The following is a 23,407-nucleotide window of genomic DNA, read 5'->3' as shown; positions in this document are numbered from 1 at the left end:
GCCTAGCTGAAACTTGCTTGTTTTTCTCAGTACTCATCTGATGTTTTGCAGGGAAATGGCTCATTCCAAGAATAGCTTTTCATGGGCAACCCCTTTCCGTCCTTGCCTTGAGAACCCAGCACTGGACTTGTCAAGCTACCGAGCAATTTCTTCTCTTGACCTCCTTGGAGACTTCAAACATGCTTTGAAAAAATCAGAAGAAACTTCAGTTTATGAGGAGGGAAGCTCCCTTGCCTCCATGCCCCACCCACTGCGCAGCCGTGCCTTCTCAGAGAGTCACATCAGCTTGGATCCCCAAAGCACCCGGGCCTGGGGGCAGCATAGGAGGGAGCTCTTTAGCAAAGGCGATGAGACCCAGTCAGATCTTCTCGGAGCCAGGAAGAAGGCCTTTCCTCCTCCTCGCCCTCCTCCTCCCAACTGGGAGAAGTACAGGCTCTTTCGTGCAGCCCAGCAGCAAAAGCAGCAAAAGCAGCAACAGCAGCAGCAACAGCAGCAGCAGAAGCAACAGGAGGAGGAGGAGGAGGAGGAGGAGGAAGAAGAAGAAGAAGAAGAAGAGGAAGAGGAGGAGGAGGAGGCAGAGGAGGAGGAAGAGGAGCTGCCACCCCAGTATTTCAGTTCAGAAACCTCTGGTTCCTGTGCTCTCAATCCTGAGGAGGTCCTGGAGCAGCCACAGCCCCTCAGCCTTGGCCACCTGGAGGGCTCGGGACAGGGTTCACAAAGTGTCCCAGCAGAGCAAGAATCATTTGCACTCCATTCCAGTGACTTCCTGCCTCCAATAAGGGGTCACTTGGGATCTCAACCTGAGCAGGCTCAGCCCCCTTGCTACTATGGCATTGGTGGGCTTTGGAGGACATCGGAACAGGAAGCCACTGAATCCACCAAGTAAGTATATATGAAAGATACGAGGCCCCTGAAGAGGCAGGCAACAGAAGTTTGAATTTTACCTCCACCATTTACTAACTGGATGACCTCAGGCTGGCCAATTAAACTGCTCCCAGCCTCAGTTTTCTTACCTGGAAAATGGGTATAATGATACTTGCATCACATGATTGTTGTGAATATTAAGATAATCTACATAAAGGATATAGCTCCATGCTTAGCACATAGTAGATACTCAGTAAATATCGTGTTCTTATCCCTAAATATCTTTATTAAAATACTGTACTTTTCCTTAGTGTGTCTTCACAGTATCCATCACCATCAATTTCTGGCCCCTGATCTCAAAGGCATTGAACACTTGTTGCCTGTACTAGGTCTTTCCCAGAAACCTGGCTTGGGCATTTTTTCTGTCTTTCTCTTCTGATTGCCCTCCAGAATAAGAGGCCAGCTCACAACCTGACCTGCCTCTGCTCTAGGACAAGTAGCCTGGGCTTCTAAACTCTTCCCCCAACAACCGCCAGCATCACAGGTATTCCTGGGACTGGGTGCTTTATGCCTTGATAATTCCTTACAATCGTTAAGGACATTCTTTTTCTCTTCCACTTTCTCCCCCTCCTTGTTTACCTGCCTCTTTGCATTCACGTGGGTGGGTAATAGGTGGTATTTGACAGGGTGAGCTGCCTGGGCAGGGAGGCCAAAGCAAGAGTGTGTTCTGGCAGCAGAACTGCCAGGGTTTGTTCACTCCACTGAGCCAGTTGTCATCTGCATGCCCTATAGTGCATGACTGGTTTTTTTAAAATTTATTTTGCTCCAAAGCAAAAGCTCCAGGACCATCATTGCTATTATTGCTCAGTGCTCTGGCTGCCACCGGCTCTGCCTGCTCTCCTGTGGAGATCTCAGCCCATTCTTTGCTAGGGCTGAGGTTCGGGAGGCAGGTGGCTTATGAGTGCTTTCTTTAACTCTCTTTATAGCAGGAATTTGCCTGAGACTTGTTGCGGTTAGAAGTACCTTGTTATCGTGTCTTTTATTGACAGACAAATCTGTGAATTGGCTATCTGGAGCTAGTTGATCAGTTTTCCAGCCCAAGATGCCATAAGCACAGCATTTACAGGGCCTGGCTCCCAGGCACTGTGTAAGAATCCGTCCGTAGATCCCGTGTGGCTGCTTCTCAAGCTGTTCTTCTACCTGGGGAGCATTCTCATTGTAATTAGAAAACATTTTGTGAAAAATACCTGTGATTGTTATCTATCATAGCAGGGAAAAGGGAAAATGACCTCCAAATAGTAGGCACTTAACAAATATTTAAGAAGAAAGAACAAATAAATGAATGGATGAACATTTATTAAGTATTTATTATATACCAGATACTGCTAGATGTTATGTGTCCATTATTTCATTTAATCCTCCCAATAGCCCTATTAGCCATTATTATCCCCATTTGACAGATGAGGAAACTAACTAATTCCAAGTTACACAGCAAAGATTCAAAGCCAGGGCTGTCTGACTCCAAAGCCCATGCTTAGTTTGCCTTTCTAGGCAGCCACTCCCAGAGAGATCTTGTTCCCATAGGCCAGGAGTCACAGGGTCCTCTTCTCTACTGTAGGGCAAGGTGTACCAGAGGCAGCAGTTACACACCCTGGTTCTTCCTTCTTTATGTAGCTCACTTTGCCTTAGCACCTTGGCCAGACAGAAAGAAATCACTATTACTAGAGATCTTGTAACTTGCTCCAGAGATTTATTTTTAATGACTATGAGATGTAAGGGAAAACATTTGTTTGCACACAGCTCTGCTTGTGGCTACAAAATCAATTAGATGCTCCTTTGAGTGACGGAAATTTAAGGAACAGCATCATTCCCAACATAGCTAATATTTTTTTGATTGCTTACTATGTGCCGTGCATTGTTCTAAGCACTTTGTGTATTAATTGATTTAATCATCAAAGTAAACCTATGAAATAGTTACCATTCATCTTCTCCATTTCTTAGATGACAAAGGCGAGGCCTAGGGAGATAAAGTAACTTTATCACAAGATCTCAGGTAGCTCACTATGCTTGCTGCATCATCCCAGGATCTCTGGGCTCTTGAAGAAGATTCTGTTCCAGACCCTAGGAGAGGACAGTGCCCTAGCCAGAAAGAAGCAGCTTTAAGATTTTGTAAGGGACATATAGATGCATAATATTTTGAATCTAAAATGCAAACAAAGACATCCTAATTTCAGCCAAGTTAAACTCTAGTACCTCTATAACCTACATACTATTCCATTAAAAAATGCTGGGTACACACAGAAGCCAGTTAGTGGAATAATCAAGTATTATTTAAGTCTAATAACTCTGATTCAGGTATAGGTATAGCTTGCTTTATGGACTCTATGCATTTCTTCTCAGTGCCCTGTGAAAGGAATCTGATTTTTGCTTTGATGTTTACTATCAAATTCCAATTATGTTCTCATAGATCACCTATAATCCCTTCCCTGTTAATGGAAGTGATAAGGAAAGGATCCCTAGAACATAGTGCCTAATATGATATACTATAATATGATGCAGGGATGTTTATGCTGGGGAACTGAGTCTCCAAGTAGCACATCCTTTTTTTTCCTTTATAACGCCTTCTGACACAGAACTTTCACACGCACCCTAGATATTTTTCTTGTAGATAGGAATTCCCTAAGTTCAGACCTTCATATTTCCTCCAGAATATTCTCTATTATCTGCTAACATAGATATACTCCAGCCAGAAAATTCCTTACATGTAGGCTTTTATATGATCTCAAGTTGTCCCTTTGGTAGGATGGCATAGTGGCTTGAAGCACAGATTCTAGAGTCAGGTGGTCCAGGTGCAAATTGCAGGTCTGTCATTTAATGTCTGGTGACCTTGGGGAAGTCACTTTACCTCTTGTTGCCTCATGTTCCTTATCTGTATAATGGTTTTCATGAACATTCAATTATATATTTATATACCTGTATGTGTGTGTATCTATCTTAGGATGGTTTCTGGGGCATGGTAAGTATGGTGTGCATGTTAACTAGTATTGTTCTTTTATCAATGTTACAAGCTTGAAACTTACATATAAATGAATTTACCTAGGATAAAGAATATTGGTGTGCCAAACTTTCTTTTGTGTGATGAATTAGGAGACAGCATAACATGAATCAGTAAATAGCTGTGGAGCCTTTTAACCATTATTTTTGACCTTTATCTAAGAACTGCAAATAGCTGCAAAAATGACTAATGAGTTTCTCCTATTTTCCCTTTCAAACAGCTAGAGGTTAGTGAAGGGGTAGTGACACAGACAGATGGAGGATGGGAGTGGCTAGCAGGCAGTGAGAATATAATGAGGGTGGACCACTCCCTAGCATAAACCATGGGCGAAATTATTTGCCCCTCCGTCGCTGAGACCTGACATTGTAGCATTTCTCTCTACTTCCTTCCTCATACCAGACCGGAAGCTTTGATGGCAGAAGAGGCCAAACCCAAGCCAGCATGGAACCAGAACTACTTTTTTTCCTGAGGAGAAGTTCTATTTCATGAGCTGGGGCTCTGAGAAGCAATGCCTCAGCCCCACAGGCTTTGGTGAACCCAAGACAACAGGGTCTGCTGCTACACTTGTCAAGCCCCTGGGTGCCAACTGGTTCCATTTTTTTCCCCATTTCATTCTACAACCATGGAGGAGGCAAGAGCCATTGGGAATATGCCAGAAGTGGAGAGATGCTATCCCTTTTCAGGCTGAAGGCCTGCCCTACAGCAGGCAGTGTCAGAAGAGCTCATGAGATATGTGCTGGGCGGTGACAAGTCCCTGACAGGGTGCTAACCACAGCCTCCAACGTGGTGGCCACTGTTGAGGTCATGGGTGACCTCTTTGCTGTGGGAGATCTGCAGCAGAGGGTCCATTTCAAGTAGGAGTGGCATTGGAAAAGAGAAAATGATGCGAGTGTCCAGGAAAGCCATAGGGTGCCTTTGTAAGCAAGAAGACTAGATAGAGCCAGGATGGGTTGAGATCCAGGGGTAGGTCTGAGGGAGGCCAACAGGCTTGGAGAACCAATAGCTAAGGTCTCAGATACTTCTCTACCACCTAGCTCCTACTTTGGGATCCACATACTGGGGCCATGCACCAAAGGGATGGTGATCAGAAGTCCAGAACTTTTAGGGCCTGCCAGTTTTTCTGGATTTTAATTGAGTGTTAATGACCAAACCATATGATCTCGAAAGAAGTCCCCCTAGCCGATGAAGTCAGGGGCATGGAAGTAGCCTTCTAAGTTCTTAAAACTTGCCTTTACTTAACTCCAGTTTGCCTTCATGTGGCCTGTTTACATTTGAACAGTGCCTTTTCCATTTTTCTCAACTCCTTGGTGAAGCAGGGTTCCATTTTTCAGGTGGAGAAAGTAAAAAGCAGAAATGTCAGCAATCTCTCAGCAGAGGTGCTCAAATGGTCATTCTTTCTTTCCACAGACAAGAGTTTCAGCCCTTTTCGCCTCCTCCAGGGGCCCCAGGAATCCCTACCTCTTACTCGGCTTATTACAATATTTCTGTGGCCAAGGCAGAGCTGCTGAACAAACTGAAAGACCAACCTGAGATGGCAGAGATTGGCCTAGGAGAGGAGGAAGTTGACCATGAACTGGCTCAAAAAAAGGTAAAGTGTTTTGATGTGCCCTAGAGATTTTCAGAATTTAGCTTGAATGTGTCTGGAGGATGACCAGCCTTCTACACTCTCTAGAACATCTTGCATTCCCATATTTTCAGTATGGAAATCATACAGCCTCTCTGGGTTTCTCACAGATCCAATTCCAGTCTATTTTTGATCCAGTCAATAATAATAATAACAGTCATAATCATCATTATTGTCTCTGTGATCCTTAGAACAACCCAACAAGGGCCGGGCACGGTGGCTCATGCCTGTAATCCCAGCAGTTTGGGAGTCCAAGGTGGGTGGATCACCTGAGGTCAGGAGTTTGAGACCAGCCTGGCCAACACAGCGAAACCCCGTCTCTACTAAAAATAAAAAATTAGCCAGCCATGGTGGCGGGCACCTGTAATCCCAGCTACTCAGGAGGCTGAGACAGGAGAATCGCTTGAACCCGGGAGGCAGAGGTTGCAGTGAGCTGAGATCGCGCCACTGCACTCCAGCCTGGGCAACAAAGAGTGAAACTCCTTCTCAAAAAAAAAAAAAAAAAAAAAAAGAACGGCCCAACAAGGCAGATATTATTATCCCTTTTTTACTAGTTGAAGGGACTAATTTGCCCAGGGGTTACAGACTAAAGTGCTAAAGTGCTGGTAGATCCAGCACTTGAAGTCAGGACTGTCTGAATTTCTACTCTACAGTACATGCTGTCTCTCTGAATTAAGCCAGCCTTGTAAGTAAGTCACTACCCAGAGCACATCAGAGTTTCTGCCAGTGGGCTCTTCTAACCAATGGCAGTGCCATTGATTTTTGTTCTTTGTGCAACTTTCTGAGAGACAGAAGAGACTAAAATAAGGACAAATTATAGGCTGGCAAACTTTAGTATTTATTTGCAAGGATAGTCAATTATGTCTTAAAAGTACAAAATAGTTAAGTGGAGATGATGATGTTGTTGTTGTTCCAAAGCTTTCCTTTCTTTGTCTAAGTACCACTAGTCTGGTTTTCTAATCGAATTCTTGGAATCACTTTCCCCTCCCTGCACTTACCTATTGTATTTCATAAGCAAATAGGGTTGTCATGGCAACCGCAAAGGCTCAATTTACCTCTTTGTGGACATCTGAACTCATTGTAAATTGTTCTTCTGCCCATATTTCTTTCAGGACATGACCCGTAGGAAGGTAAAGGGCCATTTGCAAGAGTCCTTCCTCCAATTTCCCATCTGAAGCAAAATGTCAGGGGAAGAGTTGGCAGCACGGTGGTGTTAAAGTTTTATTGATGCAGATGTCTGCTTCCTTGGATTTCATGTTCCCTGAGCAGGGGTACTCCTAGCTTACTCAGGGCTTGGCCTCTACGGGGACAAACCTAATAAAAGAAGTCTGACCAGGAAAAGAGAAAGATGATCAGAAATGGCAGAGCACAGAACAACAGAAAGTGAACTCAAGTGATTGTGGGTGGGTTATGGCAGTTTTTGTCTCTGAGGAAGAAAGGTGAGGAATGTCACCAATTTGCGATGTCCCAGAAAAAACAACTCAGCTCTGGCTGGATCTGTGATGACTCCACAGCTCTATCTACCATACTTCCCCAGGATTGAGGTTCAGGTTATAGAGCACAAGTTCCAAGAAATAAAGGGCTCTCTCCACTTTTATCCTTCCATCTATCCCTGGAGCCTGGGAACTGGGGTGGGAAGGTGATTTTCCAAGTGGATCATTTTCCAGATGGCCCCCAGCCATCCTTTGTCCCCAGCATTGACTTTTATTTGGGAGAGCAGATGGTGGGAATATAACTGGCAGCCTCTTGGCATCTAATTGTGTTGCCTTATTCATATCACTGATCCCCAGTTCCCAGTGGGTTTTGGAATTTTCCCCAGATGCAAACCTATTATACTTCAGACTGAGATCATGGTGATCTCCTGACTTTTGAAGAATTCTGAAATATGACAACAGGTCTTGGAACCTGGGGGAGGCTTTCTTAGTCTTGGTCACTTTGGACATCTCTAAATAAACTACTAGAGAGGAATACATTCCAGAAAACTACAAGCCTGTGGTCCCAGTGCTTGGGCTAGAATAAGATTAAAACATATGCTGAAGCATACTCCTATGTACAAGATACTATTCTAAACACTTGACATGTGTTAGCTTATTTAATTCTCACAACAACTCTATGAGGTAGGTCCTCTTGTTTTCCTAGTTTTTAGATGTGGAAATTGATGTGCAGAGAGGTTGAGTAATTTGCTCAAGGTTGTATATAATACCACTACTTTGCGGCAGAGCAGGAGTTCAAACTCTGGTAGTCTGGCACTGGAGTCTCTGTGCTCTTAACCACAAAGCAATACTGGCTACAGAGGCTATGGGCAGCCTAGGACAGGGCCATTCTTGTCATAACCTTGCAGCTAGACGAGTATCTATTAGTTTGGAGTATGTTGTAGAACTAATATAGTAATAATAATAGCATTAGTAAACATGCATTGTGCATTTAAGTGCCAGTCATAATACTAAGTCTTTTACTTATGTGGTTTCATTTAACCATCAGAAAATCTCTGGAGTTGGGGAGGTATCCACTTTACAGATGAGGAAACACAAGTCTTAGTGGGATTAGGTATCTATCCTAAGGCCATAGGGTTTGGAGGTGGAATTGGAATTCAGATGTCCCTGACTCTAAAACTCCACTGTACTTCCCTGTGACTGTACTCACCTATAGGGGAGACAGATCAGAAGACACAGACAGCACTTCCCTTAAGAAACTTACAATCAATAGCAGGTGAGGGATCAGACACACACACAGAATAGAAAGTGAGGAACTTCAAGTTACACTATAGGGTTCTAATTCTAAAATACTTAAAAGCACAGACAAAAAAAGATCACTGAGAGAAGACTTACAGAGGAGGGCTTCCTGTGGGGGAGGGGAGGGGCAGAGCTGTCCCCTGAAGAAATTTAGGAATAACCAAAATGAAAAAAAGGATAAAGAGTAGGTGGAACTGCATAAGCTACTCAGGAACACAGAATGAGCATTGTGAACACAGAGGAGAGTGGGGAGCTAATTCTGAAAGGCTCTGAGGAGGGACATTAGAATGGCAAGGTGGGGCCAGACTGAGTAATAAATAATAGCAGCCTAGCTTTTATGCAGCACTTACTATAGGCCAAGCACTTTGCATGCGTAATCTCATTGACTCCTTATTATGACTCAAGGCAGTGGGTAAAGCAATTATCCCCATCCTACAGATAAAGAAAGTGAAGCTGAATAATGTCAAGTTACCCAAAGTCCCACAGCTACGAAGTGGCAAAGCTATAAGTCAAACCCAGTCGTTATAACTCCAGAACTCACAGTCCTACCAAAAGGCCTCAAAAGCCAAGCTAAGGAAGCAAAGATCTAGCAAAGTGCCATGAACTTGAGAGGTACTTAAATGGATTGAAGGAGAATGAATGAAGTGATAGGCAAATACCTTAGGGCAAATGCTTTTCCATCCTAGGCTCTCACAAGGACTGTAGCTCCTATTTATTAAATAGTCCCAGGAAGGGACTGGGTGCAGAGGCTCACACCTGTGATCTCAGCATTTTGGGAGGCTGAGGGGGACTGATCACTTGAGGTCAGCCTGGCCAGCATCATGAAACCCCATCTCTACTAAAAATACACACACACACACACACACACACACACACACACACACACACACACACAATTAGCCCTGGCATCCATGACGTGCACTTGTAACCTCAGCTACTTAGAAGGCTGAGACACAAGAATCGCTTGAACCTGGGAGGCAGAGGTTGCAGCGAGCTGAGATGGTGCCACTGCACTCCAGCCTGTGCAACAGAGCGAGACTCCATCTCAAAAAAAAAAAAAAAAAAAAAGTCCCAGCAAGTATTTATTAAGTTGCATTTGGTAAATGAAACTTAGTGCATGGGTACCACTTACCCAATGCCAAAAAGTTTGGTGGTGACATGGAGATCCCTACCAGATGGATAGAAGGCACTTGCCCAAAAGACTGGAGTTGCTCATGACTTGCCCAAGTTTCCTTTGTTTCCAGTTACTAGGATAGAGCCCACCATGTGTTCCTTGGATTCCAAAACAGAGGTTACAGGCACAAATCAGTTTCTGTTGATCCCCATTCTCATCCTTTGTCTTCTCCTATTTAATTCCCCTAGATACAGCTTATTGAAAGCATCAGCAGAAAACTTTCTGTCTTGCGGGAGGCCCAGCGAGGGCTGCTAGAGGACATCAATGCCAATTCTGCCCTTGGGGAGGAGGTGGAGGCCAACTTAAAAGCCGTCTGCAAATCCAATGAATTTGAAAAGTACCGCTCGTTTGTTGGGGACCTGGACAAAGTGGTCAACCTGTTGCTGTCACTCTCTGGACGACTGGCCCGGGTGGAGAATGCTCTCAACAGCATCGATTCAGAAGCCAACCAGGAGAAGGTAGAGTTGGGGTCTCTGGGGTGTGGGTAGAGGGAAATGCCATTTATTTCTTCTCAGGGCTCCCTCTTTCAAGTTGGGCTACTATGGGAAACAGTAGAACATAGGGTTAAAAGCGTGTGAGCACTGAGGAGGGGCACGGTGGCTCATGCCTATAATCCCAGCACTTTGGGAAGCCAAAGCAGGCAGGTCGCTTCAGTCCAGGAGTTTGAGACCAACCTGGGCAACTTAGTGAATCCCCATCTCTACTAAAAATACAGAAATTAGCTTGGCATGGTGGTGCATGCCTATAATCCCAGCTACTCCGGAGGCTGAGGTGGAAGGCTTGCTTGAGCCTGGGAGGCGGAGGCTGCCGTGAGCAAAGATTGTGCCACTGCACTGCAGCCTGGGTGACAGAGCAAGACCCTGTCTCAAAAAAAAAAAAAAAAAAAGAAAGAAAGAAAAGAAAAGAAAAGAAAAAACACGAGTGTGAACACTGGCTTTTAAGTGCCCTGAAATTCTTGCCCTACCATTTATTAGCTGTGTGACTGTGGACAACTCACGTAACGTCACTCTGCCTCAATCTCTTCATCTATAAAATGAGATGAACATACTACCTGCCTTATGGGATTATTGTGAGAATTAAATTAGTTTATGTTAATTACATAAAACAGGGCCTGGGACAGGGTAAACACTGAATCAATGCTAGCTCCCAGTAGTAGTAGTAGCAGCAGCAGTTTTGCCTCACTCTAGAGTTGGAGGGGGAGGTCTCATCAAGTAGTTGAGATTGGAAAGCTATCCGTTTCACAGGTTGGGTCACTATGCATATGCTCCTGAAACAAAATTGCCTCACCTTTCCCTATACAAGTGGCTCTGGATATACCTTTGAATGCACAACAAGAGGCACATATCCACATACATATACATACATACATGGACACATATACTCACACATATCCACTCACACAGACACACACACCATACAGAAAGTACCTCCACAGTGACAGTTGTTCACCAGATGAAAGGGACACAGGCTGGCTTTGTCAGAGCCTTCCTCTACCCCGAACCCAGTGGTGGTCCCTACATTGAAGACAGCCTTAAAGGGATGGAAAGAGGTGATTTCACACCCCCTATCCAGAATTGTTTTCATGTTTACCCTCCTGCTACAGGAAACAAAGGCTTTTGCATGGAGGTGGACTTAAGGGCAGAAAATCTAGGACTGACTAATTAGCAGAATGTGTAGCCGCTTTGTGGCAGCATCTCTGGTGGAGTACTGCTAGGCAGCACTGTTGGACAGATGTCTGGTAATTGGGAGAGCCCTTAATTGGTCCTCTGCTTCCCCAGTTGGTGCTGATAGAGAAGAAGCAGCAGCTGACAGGGCAGTTGGCAGATGCCAAGGAGCTGAAGGAGCACGTGGACCGCCGGGAGAAGTTGGTGTTTGGCATGGTCTCCCGCTACCTGCCTCAGGACCAGCTCCAAGATTACCAGCACTTTGTCAAGATGAAATCTGCTCTCATCATTGAACAGCGAGAGCTGGAGGAGAAGATCAAGCTTGGGGAAGAGCAGCTCAAATGTCTCAGGGAGAGTCTACTCCTGGGGCCCAGCAATTTCTAATTCTACCAGCACTCTGCCACAGCATCCCTGCCCAGCCACAGTGGGAAGTGCTTTCAATCTTTGTTAGCAGTTTCTCAGCAAGTAGATAGCAATTAGCAGTTTGTTCCAGCCCTCTACCCTGGATGTCTCTCACTGCCCCTTCCCTAGCAGTGGTCCTAACCAGCTAGGAGACCCTGGGGAAGCCACAAGCTTCTACCCAAGGGAGCTGCAGCAAGGTGTGATCTTACAACCACACTCTCCTTCCCACAGTTGCCAAGGGCAAGTACTTGCTGCACAGAGAACCAAGGAAGTGCCTTCATTCTGCTTTGTACTAGGACACCAAAGACACCAAGTGCTTATCACCCACCCATATCATCAACAGCCTCTAAAGGCTCAAAGGGAAGCTGCCTTGCAGCTCTACTCTGCCCCAGGGCTTGTGGCCCAGCCATTTCTCACGGAGAGCTGGCTGCCTTGAGGGCATTCACTTGGCACCAGTTTCAGGGCCTCACCCAAGCTTTGCAGGGGAAAGCACAGAGGGAGGAATTACACTGAAAAAAATGAAAGCAAAGGTTGAGTACCCCCAGGTGCTCCTTAGGAAGGAACCAGTTTTAAATCAACTCTACCCTTACCTTTCCCAGCAGCAAGTTCAGGGGAAGAGGCCTAGTCTTAGCCCTGGCTAATGTGACCCTCTTCCCGTCCTAAGACTTTGGTCCTACCACCTCTTGTTTCATCTTTCCTTTACATTGCTGGGGGTTAGCCCAGGTGCCTACCCCAGGGCTTCACCATATGGGCCATTAATAGCTCTACTAAAACTGACTTCTAGATATAGGTTTCATTACTGGGGGAGGGGGTTCTTATTGTTATATTTTAAATGGCCTTTTGATTTTATTTATTTTTATGTTTTGATTATTTTTTTTTTCTTTTTTAACTAATAAGGCGAGAAGAGGGGAGTTGGAGAGGGAAAAGTTAGCCCAGAAGGAAAGCATTTTCTGCAGATCAGCCTGAATCCACCGTGGCTAGGTAAGCAAGTGCCAAGGCATTGAATTGTTCCCACCATAGCTACCAATGTCTAGGAAGGAGTTCTCCCCTTGAACTCAGAGCCTCCCTACTGTGGCCTGGTCTTGTGCTTCCTTTAAAGTCTAAGTGACTGTGAGTTTAGCATTCCCCAGCAGGGTTCAAGTTTTTCTTACTGATTTCTTTTTGAAACCAAAGAAATCTCCTGAAACGGAGAAAGATTCAGCCATTTCTCTACCATCTCCAAGCTATGGGATGAGTAGAGGTGAGCTCAGGAGAAACTCCTCTAACCATTGCTTTCTCAGCCTGTGACCTGGCTCAAGGGAACCAAAACCCAAGGTAGCTGGGAGCTCCAGCCAGAGCCAGCTCCCCAGAGCAACTGATGACCCAGCCAGGATCTTAGGCATACAAACAACTAAAACTGCTGCTGTTGCCAAGGCCCTGACACCAGTAGCTAGTTTCTCTGCTGGAAAAGCAGCCCTCAGGTGGATGATAGCAAGAAGGGGGTTATGGCCAAATGCTGCCCTGTTATCCAGCTCAGCTCCCTGTTCCTCACTAACTGGGGCCAATCCTTGGTATCACACAACCCAGCCAAGGCCTGGCATCTCTTCTAGTTACTGCTGAGTTCCTCAGGGTCCTTGAAGGTCAACTGTAGCAGCAGGGATGTCTCATTCAACCAAAGAATTTGCCAAGGAACTTTTGCTGCTGTTACAAATACTTGTCATTAGCTTCCATTTCCTCTTCATTGTGTTTGAAAACAATGGGAGAATCTTGGCCAGCAGGGTGTCCTGAGGTGGGGGGTGGGGTAAGACTTTCTGTGGAGCCCTGGGTTTGCTCTTAGTACTGCTGCCAGAAACACTGTTAGAATGGCAACCCTGCCATTCTCCCCTCCAGTGGAAGATTCTACTTTATTCAGGAAGGCTGGTGGCTTGCAAGGGCGAGGCTTACACAAGCCAGCCAAGATTGAGAAGGTAGGGGAGTGCTTTCAATGGAGGCCATAGTTGTCATCTTTTCTTCTGAGCAGGCTCTAGGACAAAGAATGAGCAAATTGAGATGTCCTCTATTGGGAGGATGAGGCCGATATGTTTCATCATTCTCAGATTTGTTGGCTAGAACACCTTTTTGGGAATATGGGCCTAGGGAAAAGAATGGTCACTTACCTGGACACTATGGCCGTGGTCTGAGTTTTTCTAGTCAGCATGTGATTGGTTGCACCTTAAGTTTATGACACCAAAAATACTATTAACTCCAGGCCGGGTGCGGTGGCTCACGCCTGTAATCCCAGCACTTTGGGAGGCTGAGGCGGGTGGATCACCTGAGGTCAGGAGTTCAAGACCCGCCTGGCCAACATGGTGAAACCCTGTCTCTACTAAAAATACAAAAATAAGCCAGGCGTGCTAGCAGGCATCTGTAATCCCAGCTACTCGGGAGGCTGAGGCAGGAGAATCGCTTGAACCCGGGAGGCAGAGGTTGCAGTGAGCCGAGATCGTGCCATTGCACTCCAGCCTGGGGGATAAGAGTGAGACTTCGTCTCAAAAAACAAAAACAAAAACAAAACAAAAAAAAAACTATTAACTCTATTATTTTTGTTCTTAATTCCATCTCAAATTACTTTCTATAGTTGGAATCAGAACACAAGGATGCTCATTTTCACATGGAGGGAAAGTTGCCAAAGCCCTTAAAAAATAACCCCAAAAGTATACCTTGCAGTGAAGCTTGGTAGATAAAGGTGAACTGCTAAACAGACACTGGCGTGCCACATCCTGCCAGGGCAATCTCATTGTGTGTGATAGTGCTGCAAAGCTGCCAGTATTACTTGAAATGCAGTGTCTCTCCCCTGTTCTCAGTTCCTGGACTCAGCCCTCCTCCACGGCCTGCCGGTGAGTAGCAGTTTGGAAGGCAGGCCAAGGGAGGTCCCCAAAGACAGTTATTGGTGTTGACTTCTGCTCTTTCCCTTCAAATACTTATATAGGTCCCATGGGTAATAGGCAAGCATGATGGTTGATAGAGAAGTCAGTGCATGAGTTACTATCACATGTCCCCGCAACCCCTCCTGCCACCTCCCAGGGCTCTGGATAATTGAATCTCCCTGAGTCCCACAGCTGGAGACTCAGCCAGGATATAGGCGTAAATGCCCAAGTAGAATCTGACAGAATAAGACAGAGACACTGAAAATAAAGCCCTAGAAAGGAAGAAATTGGAAGCAGAGAAAAGGAGAGGTGAAAAGTTAAAAAGCCTCTTTCAAGGTTAGGTTCAGGTTCTGTTTTCCATTTAACCTCATGTGCCAAAAAGCTGCCCAGGCACACCAGAGCCACATCCTGAACCCAACCCTCCCTGACAGTGCTGCTCTGCCACTAGCAGGCCCCAGATGGAGGAACCTGGGCCCATTTCTGGCCACTTGAACCCATTTGGAGCTTGGTGACTCCCACTGTCTTTGCCAGAGGAGTTTTCTATGCCAATAATATTTCTGCAACAGCATATTATATTATTTGAAGATTAGTAGATCTTTTTGGGGGGTGGGGCAGGGGGCAGTTTCTATAGATGAAGAACCAATGTTGGTTGTACAGCTGTTGGGGGTCATCTATCCCATGTGAAGCTATTCTTTTTCCAAATCTTATTGTTTCTGCATTTGTGTCCTCCACCACTCCCTTCTTGGCTGACATAGATATGCCTGCCAGATTGTCATCAAGGGTCATATTTCAATAAAAGGTGCTAAGGACAAAAAAAAAAATATCCTGTGTTTTGACTCAGGTGATGGAAGTCTAAAGATTCTGCTGGAAAATACTGGAAAGGAATTTGGTCACCTATCCATAGTCCTTCACAGATAAACATATGACCAGACCGTTACCCACATCCCTAAACCATTTCCCTGGCCTCTGAGGGATGGTATTGATGCTGCACCATTCATCATCCCCAATTAAGTAGCAGGATCTGCCATAGCCTTTTCAGGGGACCAGCTTTTAGACATCTATTTCAAGAGCATCCTGAGTAGAGGGCACAGAGTTCAAGCCATTGGATATTTCTGTTGTTTTATCACAGTATTGAAGCATGGTATTTTTCTACTTAGAAGGACCTCAGGATCACAGCTCTGCCCTTTAGCTTACGGATATATTTCTTCCTCTCTGGTTACTCAGTGACATCACAACCAGTCTAACCCCATGTTTAGAATGCAGAAAAAGTCAACAATGGGTGTAATCTCAGGTATAGACCTAAGCAGTATACAGAGTCCAGTTCTGGAGTCTAGCCTGATCGAAGGTAAGCCATGTTCTTTCTAGACTTCTTCCAATCTTGAATTCTGTCTAGTAGTTTCATCTTACTTCTAGCTGATAGTCCAATCTCACACCTTCACGCTTGGCTCCCTGGAAAGCAAGGGCCTTGCTGATCTGCTCTCCAAGGCAACCTCAAAGATTAGACTCAAATATATTCCAGGTAGCAACTCTGACATTGAAAAGCTTTCTTTTTTCCTGATCCATATTCTGTTCACATTCCAACTATCCTCCTTCTACTCAAGATATCCAGTGTGGTAGAGTAGAAAGAGTCCAGCTTTAGCATTAGAAGGAACTGTGTTCAAATCCTGGTTCTGCCACTTATCCAATGAACCTGGGCTACTAGCTCAACTTCTGAGGTCATTTTCTTATCTGTAAAATGGGAACAGTATTATCTTGCTTGCAGAGTTATTGTAACTTGAAAATAATAAATAAAAGCCACTAACAATCCAATAAGTTATTAGGCAGAATCCCAGGCCCACCCCAAACCCAGTGATAGCAGTCTGAATTTTAACTAGACTTCCAGGAGATTCATGAACATATTAGAGCATGGGAAGTACTGACTCATTGAAAACATATTCGGTACGTGGTAACCATTATTATAGTCCTGATCTACTCGATTCATTTTCTCCTTATCCCAGGTATATTCTTGCTCTTCTCATGTTGCTCACAACTTCCTACCTAGATGAATTCAGGAAAGTTGCAGGATACAAGGTTAAAACACGAGATCAAATGAACAATCCTAAAATGTTATTAAGAAAACAGTTCTGAGGCCGGGCGCGGTGGCTCAAGCCTGTAATCCCAGCACTTTGGGAGGCCGAGACGGGCGGATCACGAGGTCAGGAGATCGAGACCATCCTGGCTAACATGGTGAAACCCCGTCTCTACTAAAAATACAAAAAACTAGCCGGGCGACCTGGCGGGCGCCTGTAGTCCCAGCTACTCGGGAGGCTGAGGCAGGAGAATGGCGTGAACCCGGGAGGCGGAGCTTGCAGTGAGCTGAGATCCGGCCACTGCACTCCAGCCTGGGCGACAGAGCGAGACTCCGTCTCAAAAAAAAAAAAAAAAAAAAAAAGAAAACAGTTCTGGCCAGCCGCAGTGGCTCACGCCTGAAATTCCAGCACTTTGGGAGGCTAAGGCAGGTGGATCACGAGGTCAGGAGATCGAGACCATCCTGGCTAACACGATGAAACCCTACCTCTACTAAAAATACAAAAACTTAGCCAGGCGTGGTGGCACACACCTGTCTGTAGTCCCAGCTACTCAGGAGGCTGAGGCAGGAGAATTGCTTGAACCTGGGAGGCAGAGATTGCAGTGAGCTGAGACCACACCACTGCACTCCAGCCTGGGCAACAGAGTGAGACTCTGTCTCAAAAAAAAAAAAAAAAAGAAAGGAAGGAAGGAAGGAAGGAAGAAAGAAAGAAGGCAAGCAAGCAAGCAGTTCCATTTACAATAGCATCAAAAAGAAAAAAAAAACTTAGGAATAATTTAACAAAAGAAGTGTAAAACTTTTACACTGAAAACTATGAAACATTGTTGAAAGAGATTAGAGAAGATCAAAATAAATGGAAAGACACTCCATATTCATGGATTGGAAGACTTAGGATTGTTAAGATGAAATGTGCCCCCAAATTGATCTACAGATTCAATCCAATGCTTATCAGAATTCCAGTGGCTTCCTTGCGTAAGTTGACAAGCTGATTCTAAAATTCATATGGAATTACAAGGGATCCAGAGCAGTCAAAACAATCTTTAAAAAGAACAGAGTTGGAGGGCTTATACATCCCAACTTACTGCAAAACTACAGTAATCAAGACAGTGTGGTACAGACACAAGGATAGATGTATAAATGGAATTAAATTGAGAGTCCAGAAATAAATCCTCATGTATATGGCTAGTTAATTTCAACAAGGGTCCCAAGAGAAATTGAGGAGAGAATAAATAGTTTTTTAACAAATGGTGCTGAGACAACTGGGTATCTACATGGGAAAAATGAATTTTTCCTTGAATCACATGCAAGAATCAACTCAAAATGGATCACAGAATGTAAGAGTCAAAATTACAAAATTCTTAGAAGAAAACATTGTAGTGAGTCTTCCTAATGTTAAGACAATTTGCACCAGTGATACAAGAAATAGAAATAAATTGGAGTAAATCAAAATTAAAAACTTTTGTGCTAAAGATATACCATATTAAAAGATAAGCAACAGAATGGGAGAAAATATTTGCATATCAGATATTTCAAAATACAAAAGGACTCCTACAACTCAATGATGAAAGTAACCGATTAAAAATGGGTTAACAGATTGTAATAGACATTTCTTCAAAGAAAATATGTGTTTTACTATGCTTGGGTTGCTATAACATACTACCATAGACTGACTGGCTTAAATAACAAACATTTATTTCTCAGAGTCCTGGAGACTGGGAAATCTGAGATCAAGATGCCAGCAGATTCAATGCCTTGTGAGGGCCCACTTTCTGGTTTGCAGATGGCTACCTTGTGGCTGTGTCCTCAGCAAAGACAGAAAGGGATCTGGTCTCTTCCCCTTCTTATAAGGGCATTATAATTTCATTATGAATGCCTACTCTTGTGACTTCATCTAAACCAATTTACCTCTCAAAGGCCCCACCTCTATATACCATCACATTGGGGATTAGGGCTTCAGCATATGAGTTTGGAGAGGACACAAACATTCAGCTTATAGCAATATGCAACTGGCTAGCAAGCACAGGGAAAGATTCTCAAGCATTACTATTCATTAGGGAAATGCAAATCAGACCACAATGAGATACCACTTCATACCCACTAGAATAGCTATAATCAAAAAGCCAAACAATAACAAGTGTTGGTGAGGAAATGAAGAAATTGGAAAACTCATACATTGCTGATGGGGATGTAAATTGATGCAACCTCATTGAAAAACAGTTTGGCAGTTTCTCCAAATGTTAAACGTAGAATTTCCACATGACTTAGCAATTCCATTCCTAGTTATATACCCAAGAGGACCGAAAACAGGTGTTCAAACAAAAGCATGAACATGAATGTTTAAAGCAGCATTACTCATAATAGCCAAAAAGTGGAAATGACCCAAATGTCCATCTACTGAGGAACAGATAAACAAACTTTGATATATCCATACAGTAGGGTATTATTTAGCCATAAAAATTGGTAAAATACTGATACAGGCAATGTTGATGAACCTTGAAAATATGCTAAGTGAAAGGAGCCAATCACAAAAGACCACATGTTATATGACTTAATTTATATGAAATGTCCCAAACAGGCAAATCTATAAAGGTGGAAAGCAGATTAGTGGTTGTCAAGGCTGGAGGCTCAGGGACAATAGGCATGGGGTTTCTTTTGGGGATGATGAAAATATTATAAAATTAGATTGTCATCATGGTTGTCCAACTCTGTGAATGTACTGGAAACCATTGAAGTATACATTTTAAATGGGTGTGCTAAATGGTATATGAATTATTTCTCAATAAGTGTTTGTTTTTTTTTAAAAAGCTATTGATTATTTCCATCAGTCTCATTCCCCTTGACAAAAATCTGAGTTGATGGTGAGCATGTACTTCATTCCTGACTCCAAAGGGTACAATATTTACACCATTTGAATTTGGGAGTGACTTTACTATTACAACCTTCCCCTTGAAGACCTGGAAGACCCAGCAACATAAGGAGAAAGAGTAGTCTCAGCCTTGTACTAAGACTTCAGCAAAAATAAGAGAGATGAGAGGGACTACTATTGGGAAGGAGGGGCAATCTTTCTAGGCAAATATTGTGGTAGAATGGATAAGAGCTTCAGCTCACTGGGCAAATAAACCAAGTTTTAAATCCTGATTCTACCAATTTACTTTGTCACCTTAATAAGTTACTTGACTCCTCTCAACCTTAATGCCTTCATCTACAGAAGGGGGCTAATAAAAGCCCCACCTCAGAGTGTTACTATGATGATTAAGTGACATAATTCACTCAATTTAAGAAGCACTTAAAATAATATCTGCCATGTAGTAAGTATTTGATAAATGTTAGCTGCTAGATTTATTTTTATTGAGGTGAAACTGAAGTAGAACAGTATAAGGAAAAGTAAAGCATCTTCATCTTTGGAGTCAGACAGCTCTGTTAATGTGACCTTGAAAGTCACTTTATTTGTTGAGCCTTAGCAAATAATGAGGATAGTAACCCTTCTCTTATGGAGGCAGTTCCAAGCCTTGACACTGGAACCCACACCATGTAAGTTTTCACACTGGCTCCACCACTTACACGTTGTGTAACATTGAGCATGTTTAACTTCCCTGTACCTGGATGTCCTCTTCTGTCAAATGGTGGAAACAAAAATACATCCTTGTGTTGATGTGAGGAATTATTGAGTTAATCCATGCAAAGTACTTAGGACAATAAGTACTCAATGAATGTTAACTTTTATTATAAAGCTAAAGTAGGAATCAAATGAAGTCTCTGGTAGAGCTGTTCATATGGTAGGTTCTCTATAGATGACGGTTCCTTTCCTTACCTAACCTGCTGTGTGCACCAGGTCAAGATATTTTTGGACCTGCAGATAACATGTTTCAGCCTTAGAAGTTCCCCACTGAAGTAAAATGTTCTGGCAAGCTCAATACTACCATCTGATGAGAACAATGTAGTCTGTTGGCTGCTTTCAAGATGACTGTCTATACTCCCAAGAAAACACCCCATTCAGAGCAGTAGAGAAAGAACTGTTTTGCATGTGGACCACTTAAGGTCCAATTTGAGGCTGGTTTAGGCAAAACATCTACTCCTCCTCAAACCTATCTTTAGACTTAAAGTCAACTTAAATGTTATTGAGTTTCCTACCCTGGGTTAAGCACTTTCACGTATCTTTGCTTACACTATTTTTCTATCTAAATGTACGTTTTAAAAGCAGAAATCCTCATTTAATCTTTAAAACAGGTCTGTGATTTTTAAGCACTATTTTATCAAAATTCAGAATCGTGGTAGCATTTTTGCTGTTTGTAAATTAAACCAAATGGATTTTAAGTGCACAGTGCCATTCATTCATTCAACTAATGTGCCAATAATTTGTTTTGTGCTCCAGAGATTCAGAATTGGACAAGATAGTCAAAGTCCCCACTCTCGTGGGGCTTTTATCCTAATGGAAGAGATAGATAAGTATAAATATACAATTACATAATACTTTATATACAGAAATACACACACAATCATTTTTTACCCTGGTACGGCAATGCAAAACATTCTTCCTTGATTTCCTCAGCTATGTGCAATAGGCTAAACTCATGAATCTCTTTGCTACTGCAGTAACTAAAATATTTTTTGCATTAATTTTTGCCAGAGAATAACGTTTCAGTGAACATGAGAGTGTAGATATCTCTTCAAGATGTTGATTTCATTTCCTTTGGGTATTTACCCAGAAGAAGAATCTCTACATCATATGGTCTTTGTATTTTTAATATTTTGAGTAATATACACTCTTTTCCAAAATGGGGTACTAATTTACATTCTCACCAACAATGTACCAGGGTTTCCTTTTCTCCATACCCTCATCAACATTTGTTATCCCTTGTCTTTTTGATAAAAGCCTGCTATTTATGACAAAATGGATGAACCCGGAGGGTATTATGCTAAGTGAAATAAACCAGACACAGAAAGAAAAATACTGCATAATCTCATATGTAGAAGCTAAAAAAGTCAAACACACAGGGGCATGGAGGTGGAAGAAATAAGGATGTTGGTCAAAGCATACAAAGTTGCAGTTACATAAGATGCATAAATCTAGAGATCTCATGTACAGCATAAGTTCTATAGTTAATAATGCTGTATTGTATACTGGAAATTTTCTAAGAGTAGATTTCAGGTGCTCTTACCGCAAAAGAGGGTAATGATGTGAGGAAATGCATATTTAACTTGCATGACTGTAGCAATCATTTCACTATGTATATGGATGTCAAAACATCATTTGTACACGTTAAATACATACAATAAAAGATTTACACCAAAGATATTTTCTCAATAGGATTTGCAATGAGATTTTTAAAAAATTGTCTAGCAAAAGATGATAAACTATCACTGAAGAGGTAGGATTTGAAAGTAGTTTAGACAGAAAGGTTGAATTCCACTGTTGATAGAGAAATCAGTTCATGTCACATGGAAATCTTGCCCATTCTGTGCAACGTTCAAACATGGCCAAAGACTAAGGGGTTCTGGCAAAAACTCCTCTCCTCCTGAGCAGTGTAAACCTTAACAGACCACATTCTGTTTGTAAACTGCTTAAGTTTCTTCAATATGACCCTTCATTCTGGAGTTGCTTACTGCCATTAACAGAGTAAAATAACATGGCTTTGAATTCCCATTTTCCTCCTAGCTACTTATTTTCTATCTGAAAAGGATAATTAATGGAACTCACCTCCCTGGGTGTTGAGTTGATTCTATTTTTTGCAAAGGAAAAAATCTGGGAAAAGGCCGTGGGTGAAAAATCTTTCCAGCTTGAAAATGCATTAGATTAAATGTGAATAAGTCAAAGTGCTGAAAAAATAACAATTTGTTCCCTGATTTCTCCTCATTTTAAAATTTGATAAAGATGAAAAAGCAGACCAACCTCAGCAGATACAATAAATGATAACTTATAATTGAGATAAAACTCTTATTTGGACTAAATTTAAACAGCTACTGTTTAGAAATCTCATAAATGACTATATATTTAAGCACCTTTTACAAATATGGAGCCTTTAGTTTTCTTTTAGAAAAGTGGGCAGTGCTAAGAGTGAGGAGAGGCATATAGAAAAGAGTAATGAGATTGTGGATAAATTAGATAATACTATGCATTTAGAACATACTTTTGGTCACTTTCTCACAGGCTGGTAGATATTTTGTTCTATCAAATAAGCCTGTCATAAAACTCAGACCATTACTAAAACCTTTTATTAAAAAAAAAAATCCAGCTTTGACAAAAGATAACCCAAACCACGTCTGTTATTGAAACAATCTCTGAGTGTGTCTCTGGGAGCTTGCTGGAATGGCACTCAAAACCCTTAGACTTGGACGCAGCTCTGCCCTCCTCACTCTGTGACCTCGTGCTCTTTTATCAGTTCTGTAAAGAGGATATTTTGGTGGTTATTAAACTGAAGAACAAACACCCTGCCTAGCTGCATAACACCGTGCTCCAAACTTCACCTCCAAATTGCACACTGGCCCACCTCCCTCTCATTGGCTTGGCTGCCCAGAGGCTGTAGTCCTGATTCTTGCATATAAGGCCCTTCATGTTCTGTCTCCTGTGTGCTTCTCCAGCTACGACCCCTGACACCTTCTCACAGTCATCCTTAGCTCTAGCTGGTTCTGCAAACGTGTCATGCAGTCTCATCTCTCTATGCACTCACAAAGGCTGGTCCCTCTGCCTGAAAATCCACCACCCCACTCCCTGAGTTCTATTTAGCCAATTCCAGCGGGTCCTTTGGTGTCAACTCAGATGTCACCTCCTTCAGAAACATCCTGTTGATATACTAATAACAGTGTATAGTATTCGGATATGATCATTGTTTATACTTTCCGTCTCTCCCTTTAGGCTGTGGGCTTCTTGAGGGCAGAAACTAATTTATACCACTAACACTTAGCACAGTGCCCCAAGCTCATAGTAAACACTTCAGAAAT

The 23,407-nt window shown here is 43.0% G+C and overlaps 1 protein-coding gene across 6 annotated transcripts in view; it reads left to right on the top strand.

Moving 5' to 3' along the window:
- The window catches only part of SHROOM4 (shroom family member 4), a 289,985-nt gene that overhangs the window by 220,607 nt on the left and 45,971 nt on the right, over positions 1-23,407 (top strand). For 3 of the 6 annotated variants that reach the window (XM_030934160.1, XM_030934162.1, XM_010382310.2), the window contains 4 exons: positions 52-882; positions 5,327-5,507; positions 9,638-9,907; positions 11,228-13,859. In XM_030934160.1, the coding sequence (XP_030790020.1) occupies positions 52-882; positions 5,327-5,507; positions 9,638-9,907; positions 11,228-11,497 (1,552 nt within the window). In that variant the 3' untranslated portion in view covers positions 11,498-13,859. Of the gene's footprint in view, positions 1-51; positions 883-5,326; positions 5,508-6,655; positions 6,975-9,637; positions 9,908-11,227; positions 13,860-23,407 lie in introns of those variants that run through there. The other 3 variants (XR_004058384.1, XR_004058383.1, XM_030934163.1) reach the window with 2 other exon arrangements.

This window comes from Rhinopithecus roxellana, chromosome 7 (assembly GCF_007565055.1).
Source record: "Rhinopithecus roxellana isolate Shanxi Qingling chromosome 7, ASM756505v1, whole genome shotgun sequence".
Taxonomy (NCBI): Eukaryota; Metazoa; Chordata; class Mammalia; order Primates; family Cercopithecidae; genus Rhinopithecus; species Rhinopithecus roxellana.
The sequence above is the reverse complement of the archived record's forward strand: the minus strand, read 5'-3'. Positions and strand labels throughout refer to the sequence as shown.